This window comes from Condylura cristata, unplaced genomic scaffold, assembly GCF_000260355.1.
Source record: "Condylura cristata isolate star-nosed mole 26May11 unplaced genomic scaffold, ConCri1.0 scaffold00026, whole genome shotgun sequence".
NCBI lineage: Eukaryota > Metazoa > Chordata > Mammalia > Eulipotyphla > Talpidae > Condylura > Condylura cristata.
This window is the reverse complement of record NW_004567127.1, coordinates 28,751,590-28,765,336: the sequence shown is the minus strand read 5'-3', so window position 1 is coordinate 28,765,336 and position 13,747 is coordinate 28,751,590. Positions and strand designations below refer to the sequence as shown.

Sequence of the window (13,747 nt, the reverse complement as noted above, 5' to 3'; positions counted from 1 at the left end):
CTCTGTACTTTAGCAACATCCAATTACTTGGCATTTCGAAAACTGCTCCTGGTATTTCCATGATGTCCTGCAGCCTCTTCTGTTGTTGTTGTTGTTTTTCCTCTTAACGAACTATTTGTCTTTCAACAACCTATCTCAAAATACCTTGTTAGTGAAGATCTGCCAAACTGGCCCCATGGAGTATTGCTTCTTCTAAGAAGAAAAGACTGGATTGCTTCTTCCTTTGGGCAAAGTAATGGCTGTATCCTCCCTCTCCCAGCCCCCACCCACCTCTGCGTTTCTGGGGAGGTGTGGGGTTTTTCAAGTTTTTCAAATATTACCACTATTAATAATATTATCATAGGCAATAATAGTATTAATAATTATTTACTACTTGCCATTGCTCATAATAGTGATCAAACTAAGATCTTCATTAAGAATATTCATCACAATAACAACATTTTTTGAGCCCTTATGAGTGCTGCGCTTTAACCCATTGTACCACCAGGGATGGCCCTCAGAATGGTAGGATTCTAGGGCCCAGTTATTGGCACATAGCTGTCGCTTGACTATTACTGTCCCTCATATTCACTAAGCTAATGTGCCAGGCCCTGTCTTCTATAGTATATACAAAACTCAACAAACTTAAAAGTCACCTATCCCAATTTTTTACATCTGAGATAAGTTTATATGTTATCACTTAGAAGCATTAAATAATTTGCCCCAAAGTCACACAACCAGTCACATGGCAAAGCCAGAATTAGAATTCAAGTGGTCAAATAATCTAAAACACTCTCCACAGCTGCCGCACCTACGCACAACCATTAAGTTAGCTACTGAAATTGCCAGCTAGTAAAGCTAGCTGACGTTTTAGGTCATTATTTATTTACTTTTTTATAAATAAAATAAAAAGATTTTATTTATGCATACAAGAGCTAGCATGCAGTCCAGCAGTGTTGGGGTGTGTGTGAGAGGATTTCCAGAAACAGAGTGGGGAGCAGAACACACAGATTGACTTAAACACACTGCTGAGGGAGCAGCGGGTGAGAGAGGAGAGGTCTGCTGCACCATGTGGGTCAGCTTCCTGGCCATGGATAGAACTTGTGCTGTAGTGGCTGCAGATAGCTTAACCCCTAATGTCATCAGGGAGGTCCTATTTATTTACTTTTTTGCAGCAACATGCAAAGATTTTCCATTACACCAAAATTTAACTAGCAGGACTTCTTAGTACCAGCAAGGCACAGAACAGGTTCCCTGTGCCGGGCATATTGGTAAAGGAGTAATATTGGTGCCCTCAGTGGCTTTTCTCAGAATTTAATGATCTTTCTACACCATTTGTAAGTGAGGCAAATAGGTCCAGGGCAGGAGGTAAGGAGGTGGGGCTGGAGGGCCAGGAGGTTCATAGGTCTCCTAGCCCCAGGTGAATCTTTGCTCTTTCTGAGTTCTCTGGCTTTCTCTCATGGTCTCATCACTGGTCTTTACAGCTCTTTGCAGCACCAGCATCTGCCGCTGCCAGGTCTCTGCTCAGGTGCTTCAATTCATGCAGACCCACACCCACACCCTGTGCCAGGTGCCGCCATCAGGCACGCCTTTAAGACCATTGATGTTAATGATGGGGGGGTGTTCACTTTACCTTACATAGTCGTAAGAACCCTAATCACATTTTTAAGTCTCTACTGTATTTTAAAAACTAACAGATAGTGAAGGATTTCCAAAATTCTGATTTTTTATGTTTACTTTTATTATAGTAAAACTTTGGACTTGCACAAAAATACAGTATATGTATATATATATATATATATATATATATATATAATCTTATTTACACATAAATTTTTAAAAATAAGTTTAATATGTTTTTCAAGCCTGCACAGAGCATGTTCTCTATTAGGTCAGACAGATAAAGGCAAGCTCTGGAGCCCTCTGTGACTTTTTCAGGCTTTTAATGCTCTTTGTGCACCATTTGTTTGGGGGCAAGCCTGCAGGCAGGCAGGTGGGGGGACAAGTGTAGCTGTTCTGTCTCTGTGTGCCCCTGCCCTTATCTTCTCAGCCTCTAGGATCAAGTGTGTCCACTTATGCATGCCCACACCATATTCCAGTCATTCATGCTGCCCTGCACCAATGCCCACAAGCACATCCTGCATTTGAAGCAACAGGTAATAACTACAGAGGCTATTGGTGTAAAACCTGGCCATTTCACTTACCCTACAAATACACATCCTGAAAAAGTCCTTTCCTCATATCTCTGCACTAGGTTCTGCTAATTACAGAAAACTAATTCAACCTCTGCTGTTATTGCTGGTTACCTGTCAACCTTAAAGGTTGTCTCAATTCTGCACACCCAGCACAATCCCAGATGACTAATAAACACTCAGTAAACATTTCTTTAATAAATATATATAGCAGCAGTTTGCTTTTAGTTCCAAGACCCCTTTACACACTCTTCATTATTGTTAGGGTCACAAAAGGCTTTTAAAAGGATTACACCCATTGATGATCACTATACTGGGAATCAGAACTGAATGAAAATTATTTCTTAATTCGTTGAAGCTAACAATACACATATTACACACAAACACAAACAATCCTTTTATAAATAATTACTATATCTCCCAAAACAAATGTAGTGAGAAGAGTGGCATTGTTTTACATTTTTGCAAAGTTCTGGCTAAAGACAGCTGGATCTTCATAGCACTTCCCACATTCAAGCCATTTGCTATCACAGGACAAATAACCGTTGGAAAACTCCACTGTGAGGTCGGACAAAGAGTATGGAAAAGCAAATAACAACTATTATGAAAATGGACATTTTGAGAATCATGAAAAGGGCTATTTATTTCTGGACAACGCTTATGCTTCAGGATTCCTCTATCTGTTGCTAACATGAGAGGTCACAGTGAAGGAGGAAAAACACGCCACGTTCAGCTTTTCTCTACGCTTTATTCCACAAGACCGCTGAGCGGATTGCAGCCGTACTGGAAAATGGCAACCTTCGTTCATATTCCGTACAATGGCGTCACATGCGACTGCGACGCCCTCCCTCTTGAACATTTCACTACATTTCCCAGGGTGCTTTGCCAACAAAACGCCATTGGTCTGCGCCGACGGAAGTGCACTTGGATGGGCGGAAGTAGAGGCTCTCTGAGGCTGGAAAGGTGAAGACGCGAGGGGGCAGGGAAGCTGTGAGTAAGCTGTCTGGGTCTGTCCTCTTTTCGGTGAGGGACGCAGCGAGGGGACAGTTCTTGGGAGCGGGGTGGCATCTCCTTAAGCCTGCAGTCGCAAATGCCTTCGGGCGGGGAGAAACAAAACACTGCTCTGAAGGCGAAGGACCAGTAATTTTAAATTTCTGGGACGGAATTAGGGAGAATTCGGACTTCTGTCACCACACGGGTCGTTGGCGCGACCTCGAGCAGAAGGCCGGGGCTCCTGACGGCCTGACTCAGCGACTACGACAGTGTTTCTCAATTGGCTGCACAGTGAAATCATCTGAAGTGACTCTTAAAATACAGATAACCCGGCCCGACGCCAGACCTGTAAACCAGAATCTGGAGGATTAAAAGTAGGGGGCACCAGTATCTGCCAAAGCGTCCCAGAGTTTGGGGTCCGCTAGGGTTGATCAAAAGTCGGTAGTGTTTGGTCTGAACCCCCACGGGCATCCTGGTTAGGATCACCTGCGCCCTGCCCATTAAAACCTTTGGGCCCTGCAGCGCGCAGCTGGGGGAAGTTGATCACTCGTGGCACGGATTGCAGCTTGAGCTCCACCAGAAACTTATTCTTGGGCTTCGGTGGTTGTGCTGGGAAGTACTTGCTTACCACGACCTGACTATTCATTCTAAACAAATATGAGGGCCTTGCCAGTGTTCTGGCTTCTACCTTATTTTTCACTGTCTTAACAAAACAAAAATGTAGTGGGAGGTGGAAGAGTTATGCATATTAACATTGCTTTTGTTGCTTATAAGAGATTCTGAAAATGACTTGGCATTATTTATGGGTTTAACTTGATTTTTAAAATGCTGGATTCCAAGGAAGTTAGAGTGTATTTTGGGTTTTGATGCAGAAGTTTATTTAGGTGTGATAGGCAGAACTTTTTTTTTTAAGATTTTTTTTATGCATACAATAACTGGGGTGTATGCCAGAGGTGAGGAGGGAGGGTTGTTGAGAGCAGTCACCAGAAACAGAGTAGGGAGCAGAACAGTAGGCAGATCTACTGAAATGCAATGCTGAGGGGAGCAGCAGTAGGTGGAGACATGTGAGGTGTACTGTGCCATGTCGGTCAGCTCCCTGGCTGGGAATGGAACTCACCCTGCAGTGGCTGCAAATAGCCACATAGCACTGAGACTTAACCCCTGCTCCAGCAATGAGATCCCTTAGAACTTTTTTTTAAACATAGGAACAAGTGCCTTTTGTGACAGTACTAATGGAATTTGAAGTAGCTGTGTAAAGAGAAATAAGTCAGAAGGGGAAAGAAAATTACAGGGTGGTTGCATTCATATGCAGGAAAAAATGAGTGGCAAAACACAACAGACTAACAAAAATAACTCTTAGGCTTGTGTAAATAATGGTGGTTATTGGGGGTTGTGATATGATAGTGTAGCAGCACTGGAGCTTTGGTGGAGGGTGAGGGGTATGCACATACTGAGGTATGAAGTGTTGCTGGAGACCAGCTCTGGTGAACAGGATTGAGGAGAGGAATCCAAGAGATCTGAGAAACAAAGAATCGACAGAGTTTAGAGAAGCAGGACCCAGGTGACACAAACCTTCACAGTCCAAGCTCAAGTGCCCTGAGCCGGTGCAACTTGTTTTTATTGAGACAAGATGCCCCCCTCCCTTTTAGGTTAGTTACAAGACAGTGATTTATTTTCTTGGTATTCCGCATTCATCTGGCACACATTGACCACCAAGGTTCTGCATTATCAGGTTGTTTTATCCCCATACCAATTTCTCCTTCAAATTAGCTTCGCTGTTGCAAGGAAGGACATCAAGGTCTGGACACGGGCCTCAGCACTTTACACCTGTGTAAAGTACAAAGTGTACTTCCAGAGTTATAGTTTTGTAAGCAAGTAACAAATCCATAAAATTTGATTTAATAAATGTAAGTTCCATTGCCTAACATGTTTTCTCTTCTCCCAGAGCTTCAGCTCCACCCCCCTCACTGATTCAGCATGGGGGAGAAGTCGGAGAACTATAGTGTTCCAAACGACCTGTTCAATGGTTTGAAAGTTACAAATTCGCAGGAAGCAGCAGGAGCTCACCCTGCAGTTTCTAATCCCCAAAATGACCAGTCTCAGAGCCAGCTGCTGGAGAATGCTGAAGCCCACCCCCTCGAAGACCAGGAAGAAGAGGAGTGCTTCCATGCCTGTCGGTCCTCGTTTGAGGAAGAGGAAGAGCCAGGACTGGACAAAGCTGAGAACAAGCCTGATGATGATGTGACACCCTCTGAACTGGATGAAGAATACTTAATGGAACTGGAAAAAAACATGCCAGATGAAGAGAAACAGGTAAATATTTTATATTATGTGATGTACCATTTGAACTATTTTTAAAGGTGAATACATATGTCTGTGCCTATATCATAAACCAATAATTTGTGGTCAGGAATAACTTGCCCATCTATGTCCATATCACTCTTAGCTGTGATGGATCTAAGATAAATCCATGGTGTGACAGGGAAATATGGAGTGTGTCTGCTTAGCAAGGAAATTTCCATTTTTAATCTGTGAAGCTTGAATTCTTACGTAATTTTTTAATATGTGTATATGCATCCCTTTTAGCTTTTTTTCCTGTGACCTTATCTATGCTTGATTGCTGAAATTTCTGAGATGGATTTTTTTTTTTTTTTTTGGTCAGACTTTAGAATTATGGTGTGCTACCCTTTTATGTTAATTGCCAAAAGCCGTGGTTTGAATGTCCTGGTGGTTTGGATACAGAGGGCTATAGCCAGGACCTATATCACTTAATGCTTTTGAGGACTGGAACTGTATAGTGGCAGCTATCATTTGTTAAGCACCTACATTGTGCCAGCCACTGAATTTAAAATATGATTTTTGTTTTCATTTAATTGTTACACATTAGTCTTTGCAGTATGAGACATTTATGTTAACATTCCTCAACAGAAAACAAAACTCAGAATGGTAAAGTAACTTGCCCCAGAGCACATATCTAATAAATAAAATAGTTGCAGAACTGATCTTCAAACTCAGGTGTTTGATTCCAAGGCAAAGTACAAGGTAGAATTTAGTAATAAAAGCAGCTATCTTGCTTTTATTACTAAAAAAAAAGACACTATTAAAATAGAAACTTTCTTACTTCTTTGGTCCTGGGCCACATTTTCAGTGAACACGCCTTCACTTTTGGAGAGAGAAGTCCTGGCGTCCTTCTTAGGTCCTTTTTCCTGATCTCATAAGCAAGGTCATCTGAAGAATTACCACAATATCCGAGCTTGTCCACAAAGATCTTGAATGAGATGTGTACCTTGTGCCTCGGAAGAACTCACCGAGTGAACAGATTGTAATTGCTTGGTAATGGCTGAGATGTTATGTATGCGGTAGCACCGTGGGAAGGAGGAGGCAGCCTTAAATGGGAAAGGGCAACTCCTCTTTGTCTCTCCTTGAGCACTTTTCATAATCAGATCTTCTGATTTTAACATTCGTGCATTACCTCTTATGCCAGCGTGTGCCACAAGAAGGGAGATAAATGGCAGAAATGAACCAAATTCATGAACCAACCTCAGCAGAAATGATGTGGAAAATTAAATCAAGTATTGTTTGATAACATTAGGAAAGTGATTTTCCAGAACATGAGTTTTTGGTTCAGCTTTCATATTACCACTGTAGATTTTTTAGAAACATTGATTAAACATCTTACAATATTAGCAGTGTATTTCTGACACCTTAATATATTTTGCCCTGATAACAGTGAATTTTCTACAGTGCCATTGATTCAACACTTGAGTGGTTTGGCTCAAAGTATTACATACTTTGCTTCCCATTCTTTCCAATTTAGGAAAACTTTTTTGACTCTCCTGACCAAGAAACTACATTTCAAGTTCCATAAACATTTAAAAGTAATTTTTATTGTGTATAAATTGCATTTTTAAAATAGCACAATACTTTTTAAGCTACCTTTAAACATTGAGGTATAATTTACACATAGTGAAACTAAATTCTAATGTGTCCTGTTCAGTGAGTTCTGACAACTGTATATACCTGTATGAGTTAACTCAGACCCTGTAAAGATGCAAAGCATTTCCTCTTGCCAGAAACTCCTTTTGTGTGCTTTATCACACGTTCCTTCTCTCCCACCCCATTTTCCCACTGCTCTGACTCCTAGCCCATTAGTTTTTTGTAGTTGTTGTTCCAGACCTCCATGTTTAAGTATAATCACCTTAAATATAGAAACAATGAAATGCAGCCAACTTACAGCAAAATGGGTGGAGAGGGCAGTTTGAGTGCATTATGTGTAGTGAAGCAGTCAGAATGACAAAAATAGATACTGGACATTTACATAGTGGACAGTTTGGTAAAGTGAAATAGAAAAACTAGGGGACAGGTCCTCCCTAGTGGCTTAGCACTGTCACCTTGATGGCCGACCACAGTGGCCTGAGTTCAATCAGGCCAAGTTGCTAACCCACATATAACACAGCAGAACTCTCCTATCTTACCTACTGCTCCCTTTAACAGTGTATTTCAGTAAATCTGCCTTTTGTGCTCCCCACTCTGTCTCTGGTGAGTCCTCTCACCCCCACACTTCTGGCCTATACCCCAGTTCTCCACAAAAAATAAAATCTTTTAAAAAACATAAACTAGAGGACATTAATAAACATTGAGGAGTCTGAGGTTAAGGTGGGAGATAAAGGGATGGGCATAGAAGGGATAGTTGTAGGGGAATAGAGAGAAAAGTAATAATTACTGAGTCACTAAGGGTAGAACTCTGCTAGGTGTTAACTCATTTTAGCTCTCATAGTAACAATTTGGATTAGCACTATTCTCACTTTAGCAATGGTATTCTTCTGACCGTCTTGAAAAGAATTTAACTAGTTACCCAAGACTATAGAACCAAATATTGGAGAATCTAAGATTCTAATTCAGGCCTATTTAACAGCGCAATTAATACTTACAAATTTCGAAGTCTTCTTAAATTAAATCTCAGAATCTTGACCTAGTAAAGGGAAAGCAACAAAATAATTTTGAAGGCTTTTATTTTCAATCGTGATATTTTCTAAAGTGAATTTTGATCATTTTTTAAAAGGATTTATTAATGCATATAGTAACTGGAGTACAGGCCAGAGGTGCAGGGGGCAAGGGGTAAGAAGATTCACCAGAGACACAGTGGGGAGCAGAACAGGCAGATTGACTGAAACACACTGCTAAGGGGAGCAGCAGGCAGGTCAGGAGAGGTCTGCCACGCCATGTGGGTCACTTTGCTGGCCAGGAATCAAATTTGTGCTTCAGTGGCTGCAGATAGCTTCATAGTGCTGTTCTTTAATCTGTTACACCACCAGGGAGGGCCAAATTTTGATAATTCTAAAGGGAAAAAGAAGTGGTTTATTATTATTAAATTCGCACACAAAAAAATTAAGCTATGGATTTAAACTATGTATATTTTACATCTGTTGGTTATTTCCTATATGAGCAAATGGATCTCCTAGTTGTTTGATTGTTCCAGTTTTTAGTCTAGGTGCTTTGTATAAAATACACAGTATACATGTCAGCTCAGGAACTGAATAACACTTATTTCTAAAGAACCATAAAAAAGGGTAACACCTTAGGAGTGGTCTGGTAACATATACGAGGAGGTATGAAACTATTCCCCTAAATTGTACGGTGTTGTAAGCCAGTATGTTATCTCAATAAAGAAAAAGCATGTATTAGAACTATAGAAGTGATGACTCTGTAATTAATTTTTGCTGAGGAGGTTAGAAATTTATTGTAATGGACCCTCCCTGGTGGTGCAGCAGGTTAAAGCACAGCACTATGAAGCCAAAGCTACTTCAGCATGAGTTTGATCCCCGCCCCACAGGTGATCCACATGGGGTGGCAGACCTTTCCTGACCTGCCCCTGCTCCTCTTCATCAATCTGCCTGGTCTGCTCCCCACTCTGTCTCTGGTGAATCCTCTCACCACCCCTGCACCTCTGGCCTGTGCCTCAGTTCTGTATGCATAAATAAATAAATACATCTTAAAAAATATTTGTTAAAAAATAATAAATTCAAACCATTCTTGAAGATTTTGTGCAACAAAAAGAGAGCGAGAGACTAATTGGCTGTTACCATTTTAATTTGTTTAGAATTTTCTAAAAAAAAATTGGTATTATCAGTCCCCAAAATGTGTTAACTGGCTGGTATTTTTTTTTTTTTTTAAGATTTTATTCATATAGAACTGGGGTACAGGCCAGGGATGAGGAGGGTGAGAGGGTTCACCAGAGACAGAGTAGGGAGCAGAACAGGCAGATCGACGAAGTATACTGCTGAGGGGAGCAGCGGGCGGGTCAGGAGAGGTCTGCCGTGCCATGTGGTCACCTACGGGGCAGGCAGGGATTGAACTCATGCTGAAGTGGCTTTAGCTTCTTAGTGCTGTGCTTTAACCCACTGTGCCACCAGGGAGGGTCTTTTTTTTTTTTTTAAATCTATTTTTATTTACTCATAAAAGAACTGGGGTGTTGCATGTCTTTTGTAGCAACTTGGATGGATCTGGAAAAGATCATGCTTAGTGAGATAAGCCAGAAAGAGAAAAAAAATACCGGATGTTTTTGCTCATAGTAGGAGTATAATGGACCAGGCAAGAAAATAATAAGAACAATGAACAGCCCATATACCAGAGACATTTTGTGGGGGTGGAGTGGGGAATGGGATCAAAAACGGGGTGGGGGGGCAGGTGGGGAGGGAAGTACACGGGACTATGGTGATGGTACACAGGTGATCGGTGATGGGAAGCCCACGGGGATTACAATTGAGATAAAAACAAAAAAGTGTACAAAATGATGTAAAAATAAACTGTTATATTATTAAAAAATAAATAAACTGTTATATTATTTAAAAAAAAAAAAAACTGGGGTGTTGGCCAGAGGTTCAGGGGAAGAGATGGAGTTGGGAGTAGAACAGGCAGATTTACTGAAATAGAACACTAAAGGATACAGCTGGCAAGACAGGAGAAGTCTGCTGTGCCATATGGGTAGCTCCCATCAGGGATGGAACTCATGCCACAGTGGCTAGCCATATCGTGATAGCACTGAGATATATCAAGTGCTGCCAATAGCTTAATAGTGCCACAGTAGCTGTGGATAGCTTCATAGTGCTGTGCTTTAACCAGTTGCACCACCAGGGAGGCCCTGGCTGGTATCCTTAAAGGCTCTAAAAATCTGTAACTTTCTTAAAGTTCTCTGGAATATGTACTTACTTCTTCCAAGATATTACAGATCCTAAGCCCTGCCTGCTTTTCCAGTTAATGAACAATAGATACTTTTCCGTATAGATAGCTATATGCAGAATAGAATTTCAGAAGTAGATGCAAGTGAAATTAGTCTGTGATGTTACCACTGGTGTCCAGTGTTATTTTTCAATTTCTCATAATACAGTAATACAAGAAAAAGTAAAAGATAAAACTACTAATACCTTATGTGTTAAGATACATCTAGAAAAGCTAAGAGAATCTAGTAGATGACTATTAAAATTAGTACAACCTTTACTAAGATGGGTGACTATGAGACAAACTACAAAAGTCAATGAAAGCAACAACAGTTTAGAAAATAGAGTCCAGGACCCTCCCTGATGGTGCAGCGGGTTAAAGCACAGCACTATGAAGCTATCCATAGCCTCTGCAGCAGAAGCTTGATTCCCGGCCAAGAAAGTGACCCACATGGTGTGGCAGACCTCTCCTGACCTGCTTGCTGCTCACCTCAGCAGTGTACTTCATTGATCTGCGTGTTCTGGGAAACTTTTATTTATATTTAACACAATTTTGTAATATTTGCTTTTTTTATAGTAAGCATGTGTTAAAATTAGAATCCGCAACAAAAATGTTATTCCATTTTGAGAATAAAATTTGTAAGAATTCTTTAGAACTAAACTGAACTTTCACATTAAATATTTCTCTGAACAGAATCAAGTTGCAGTAGCAAAAGGCTGTTATTCAAGCTGACTTGATTTTCCCTGTGGCTGGAAAGATAATCTAAGCTTGAGTGGAGTCAGCCCATTCTTAGCAGAAGTCATAAGGTGGGAGTAATGAAGGAGGAAAGCCATGTGTATATGCATGTGTGCAAGCACTCAGCAAACCCTGTTTGTGAAACTAGAATGTAGATGTGACTACCCAAAGGAATGGGATTTAATGGTTAAGATATATTAGATCTGTGAAGCAAGTGATTTCCAAAGGCTTGGCTGGGGGCAGATCTAACAGCAGGTGAGAATTATTGCTACAAAAACATAATATAACATAAGGTAATATTGTGGTACAAAAACACTTAACAGTATTTGAATCTGTAGAACTTACCTTGTGGTGACTGTAAAATCTTTTATGAGCTACTTGTCACAGTAGAGTTCTTAGACCTTATGTGTAAGTTCCCTGGGTAATTCCCTGGGCACACACTGAAGTTTGAGGAGCATTATTCTAGAGTTGTACATAGTCTTCCTTCATGAGTGACCGTTGAATAGATCATGGTATGGTTATCTTCTAAGTGTGATCTTAGAATTTAGAGATTTATCTCATTTGTTTATTCAAGAACTGTTTGTATGTCTTCCACATTCCAGAGATTGTTTGAGATCCTAAGAGAAATACTGGGGAACAAGACACAAGGTATTTCTCTTATTTCTCAGATATATTCTAGTTGGGAGATATGCAGCAAAAAAAGGGGGGGGGGCCAAGTTGAAGTGATTCAGAGTGGGGGTTGGCAGGATGATGAGGACTACTTTTGATTGACTGATCAGTAAAGACCCCTCTGTGATGGTGACTTAGGGGGAGAAAGGAATCAAATGTGTGCCCATCTGAGCAGGAAATGTCCCATACAAAGGTAACAGGTAGTAGAAGGCCCTAAGGTTAGCTGCAAGCTGGTATGTTCTTGGCACAGTAGTGGAAGGACAAGTAGCTGGGGCTTAGTGATTGAAGAGGAGCTGAGGGCTTAATTATGAACACATGGTAAAAAATGTGAAGTTTATTTCAAGTGCAGTAAGAAACATGGGCAATTTTAACCCAGGAGTGGTGGGGCACTGATAGTGGAAGTTACTCTTTTAGATTTTCTGGTGGTTGTACATGGAATAAAGGAGTTGGAGAACAGTCCCAAGTGGAATATTGAGACCATTTAGGCAAAGGTGACAGTGTCTTGAATTATGGATCAAGTGCTAGAGAGAAGTGAGTGATTTCAGGATATGTTTGAGGAGGTAAAGTTGGTAAGAAATTCTGGTGGAAATAGTTGGGCTGGATTGAGAAATTTGCATGTTTCTTTCAGTTTCTGGATGGGACATGGTACCCTTAAGGATATGGAGAAGATAGAGGAAAAGCCTCAAGTTCGAGGCTTTTGTGATTTCGATCTCTCTTGTGAAAAATCTAGGGGTCTAAAAACTACTTATTAGGCAGAATTTAAGCAGTACCAAAATACCAACATTTATTCCCATTAAACTGAATTTGGAAATAGAATATACTACGTTAGGAAAGGAGGAAGTATTCCAGTATTTCCAAGATTAACTCCTTATAGATCAGTCATCTTTCCTCAGAAGGAATAGGACCTATTGATTCAGGTTCTGACTACAGCTTAAATCAGAGAACCCCCTCATAGGACATCTACAGGTGGATCGTGCAGAGAATGATTATGTGTAAAACGAACAGTGAACGATTTCAGAGAAGACAAAAAGAAGCATCTGTATCTTAATAATGAAGAATTTCTATCAGAATAATTTGTGGGACTAGTGTCCGTGACATTTTGTTGCATAGTTTGTTCATTCTGCCTTTATAAAACTGAAGTAGAAAGTTCTGCAGCATGTATTATCTCAGTTTTCCAGCCCTTGTGTGTGTGTGTGTGTGTGTGTGTGTGTGTGTGTGTGTTAACTCCCTTTTTACAGTTGGTCTCTGGATATTATGTTTAAATTAAAAGGTTTTGCCTGTTTATTGTGTAGCACTTCACCAAACTGCAGGGGGAGGCAGAGAGCTGCTGATAAATTTACAGTGGAAATCAACTTACTGGTGTCCACCAACCTGTGTTTTCTCCATTACCTATAAAACATGTGCTCACTGCAGGGTTATTTAATGAGAAGAATATTTTTAAATTTATTTCATGCAAATTTTTATTATTTAAAATGATAGTGTGGATATATAATATACTTGATTTAGGATGTAGTCACTGACCTACAGTAAAAGGATTGTTTGTAACTAGACATTGTATGGAGAGGGTCTCTGATGGGGACCGGTTTTGTCAGATTATCATTTAAAACCTAATTTATGGTAGTATTGGTTATTAAAGTGAATCTCTTTCAGACTCATTGAATACTTCAGAGTTTTGAGTGGTGGTGAAATTTACAATTATTTGGAGAGTTAATTTGCTTAAAACTATAGAAACATGCTGTTGACTTGGTTTTGTGATATATTTCAAAGTTCTTTTAAAGAAAGTGCTGTTCCCAGGCCCTCCCTGGTGGCGCAATGGGTTGAAACGCAGCACTACAAATAGTCCAACTGGCGCACAAGGTGTAGCAGACCTCTCCTATTAATCCGCTGCTTCCACCAGCACTGTACTTTGTCAGTACGCCAGTTCTGCTCCCCACTGTGTCTCTGGTTGAGTCCTCTCATCA

The 13,747-nt window shown here is 40.5% G+C and overlaps 1 protein-coding gene across 2 annotated transcripts in view; it reads left to right on the top strand.

Annotated features, from left to right (window-relative positions):
* Positions 1-3,084: 3,084 nt before the first annotated feature.
* Positions 3,085-13,747, top strand: part of TTC1 (tetratricopeptide repeat domain 1) — a 42,105-nt gene continuing 31,442 nt past the window's right edge. Inside the window, exons 1-2 of one of the 2 annotated variants that reach the window (XM_004689822.2) lie at positions 3,085-3,161; positions 5,110-5,477. In XM_004689822.2, coding sequence (XP_004689879.1) covers positions 5,142-5,477 — 336 coding nt within the window. In that variant the 5' untranslated portion in view covers positions 3,085-3,161; positions 5,110-5,141. Of the gene's footprint in view, positions 3,195-5,109; positions 5,478-13,747 lie in introns of both variants that reach the window. The other variant, XM_012730122.1, reaches the window with a different exon arrangement.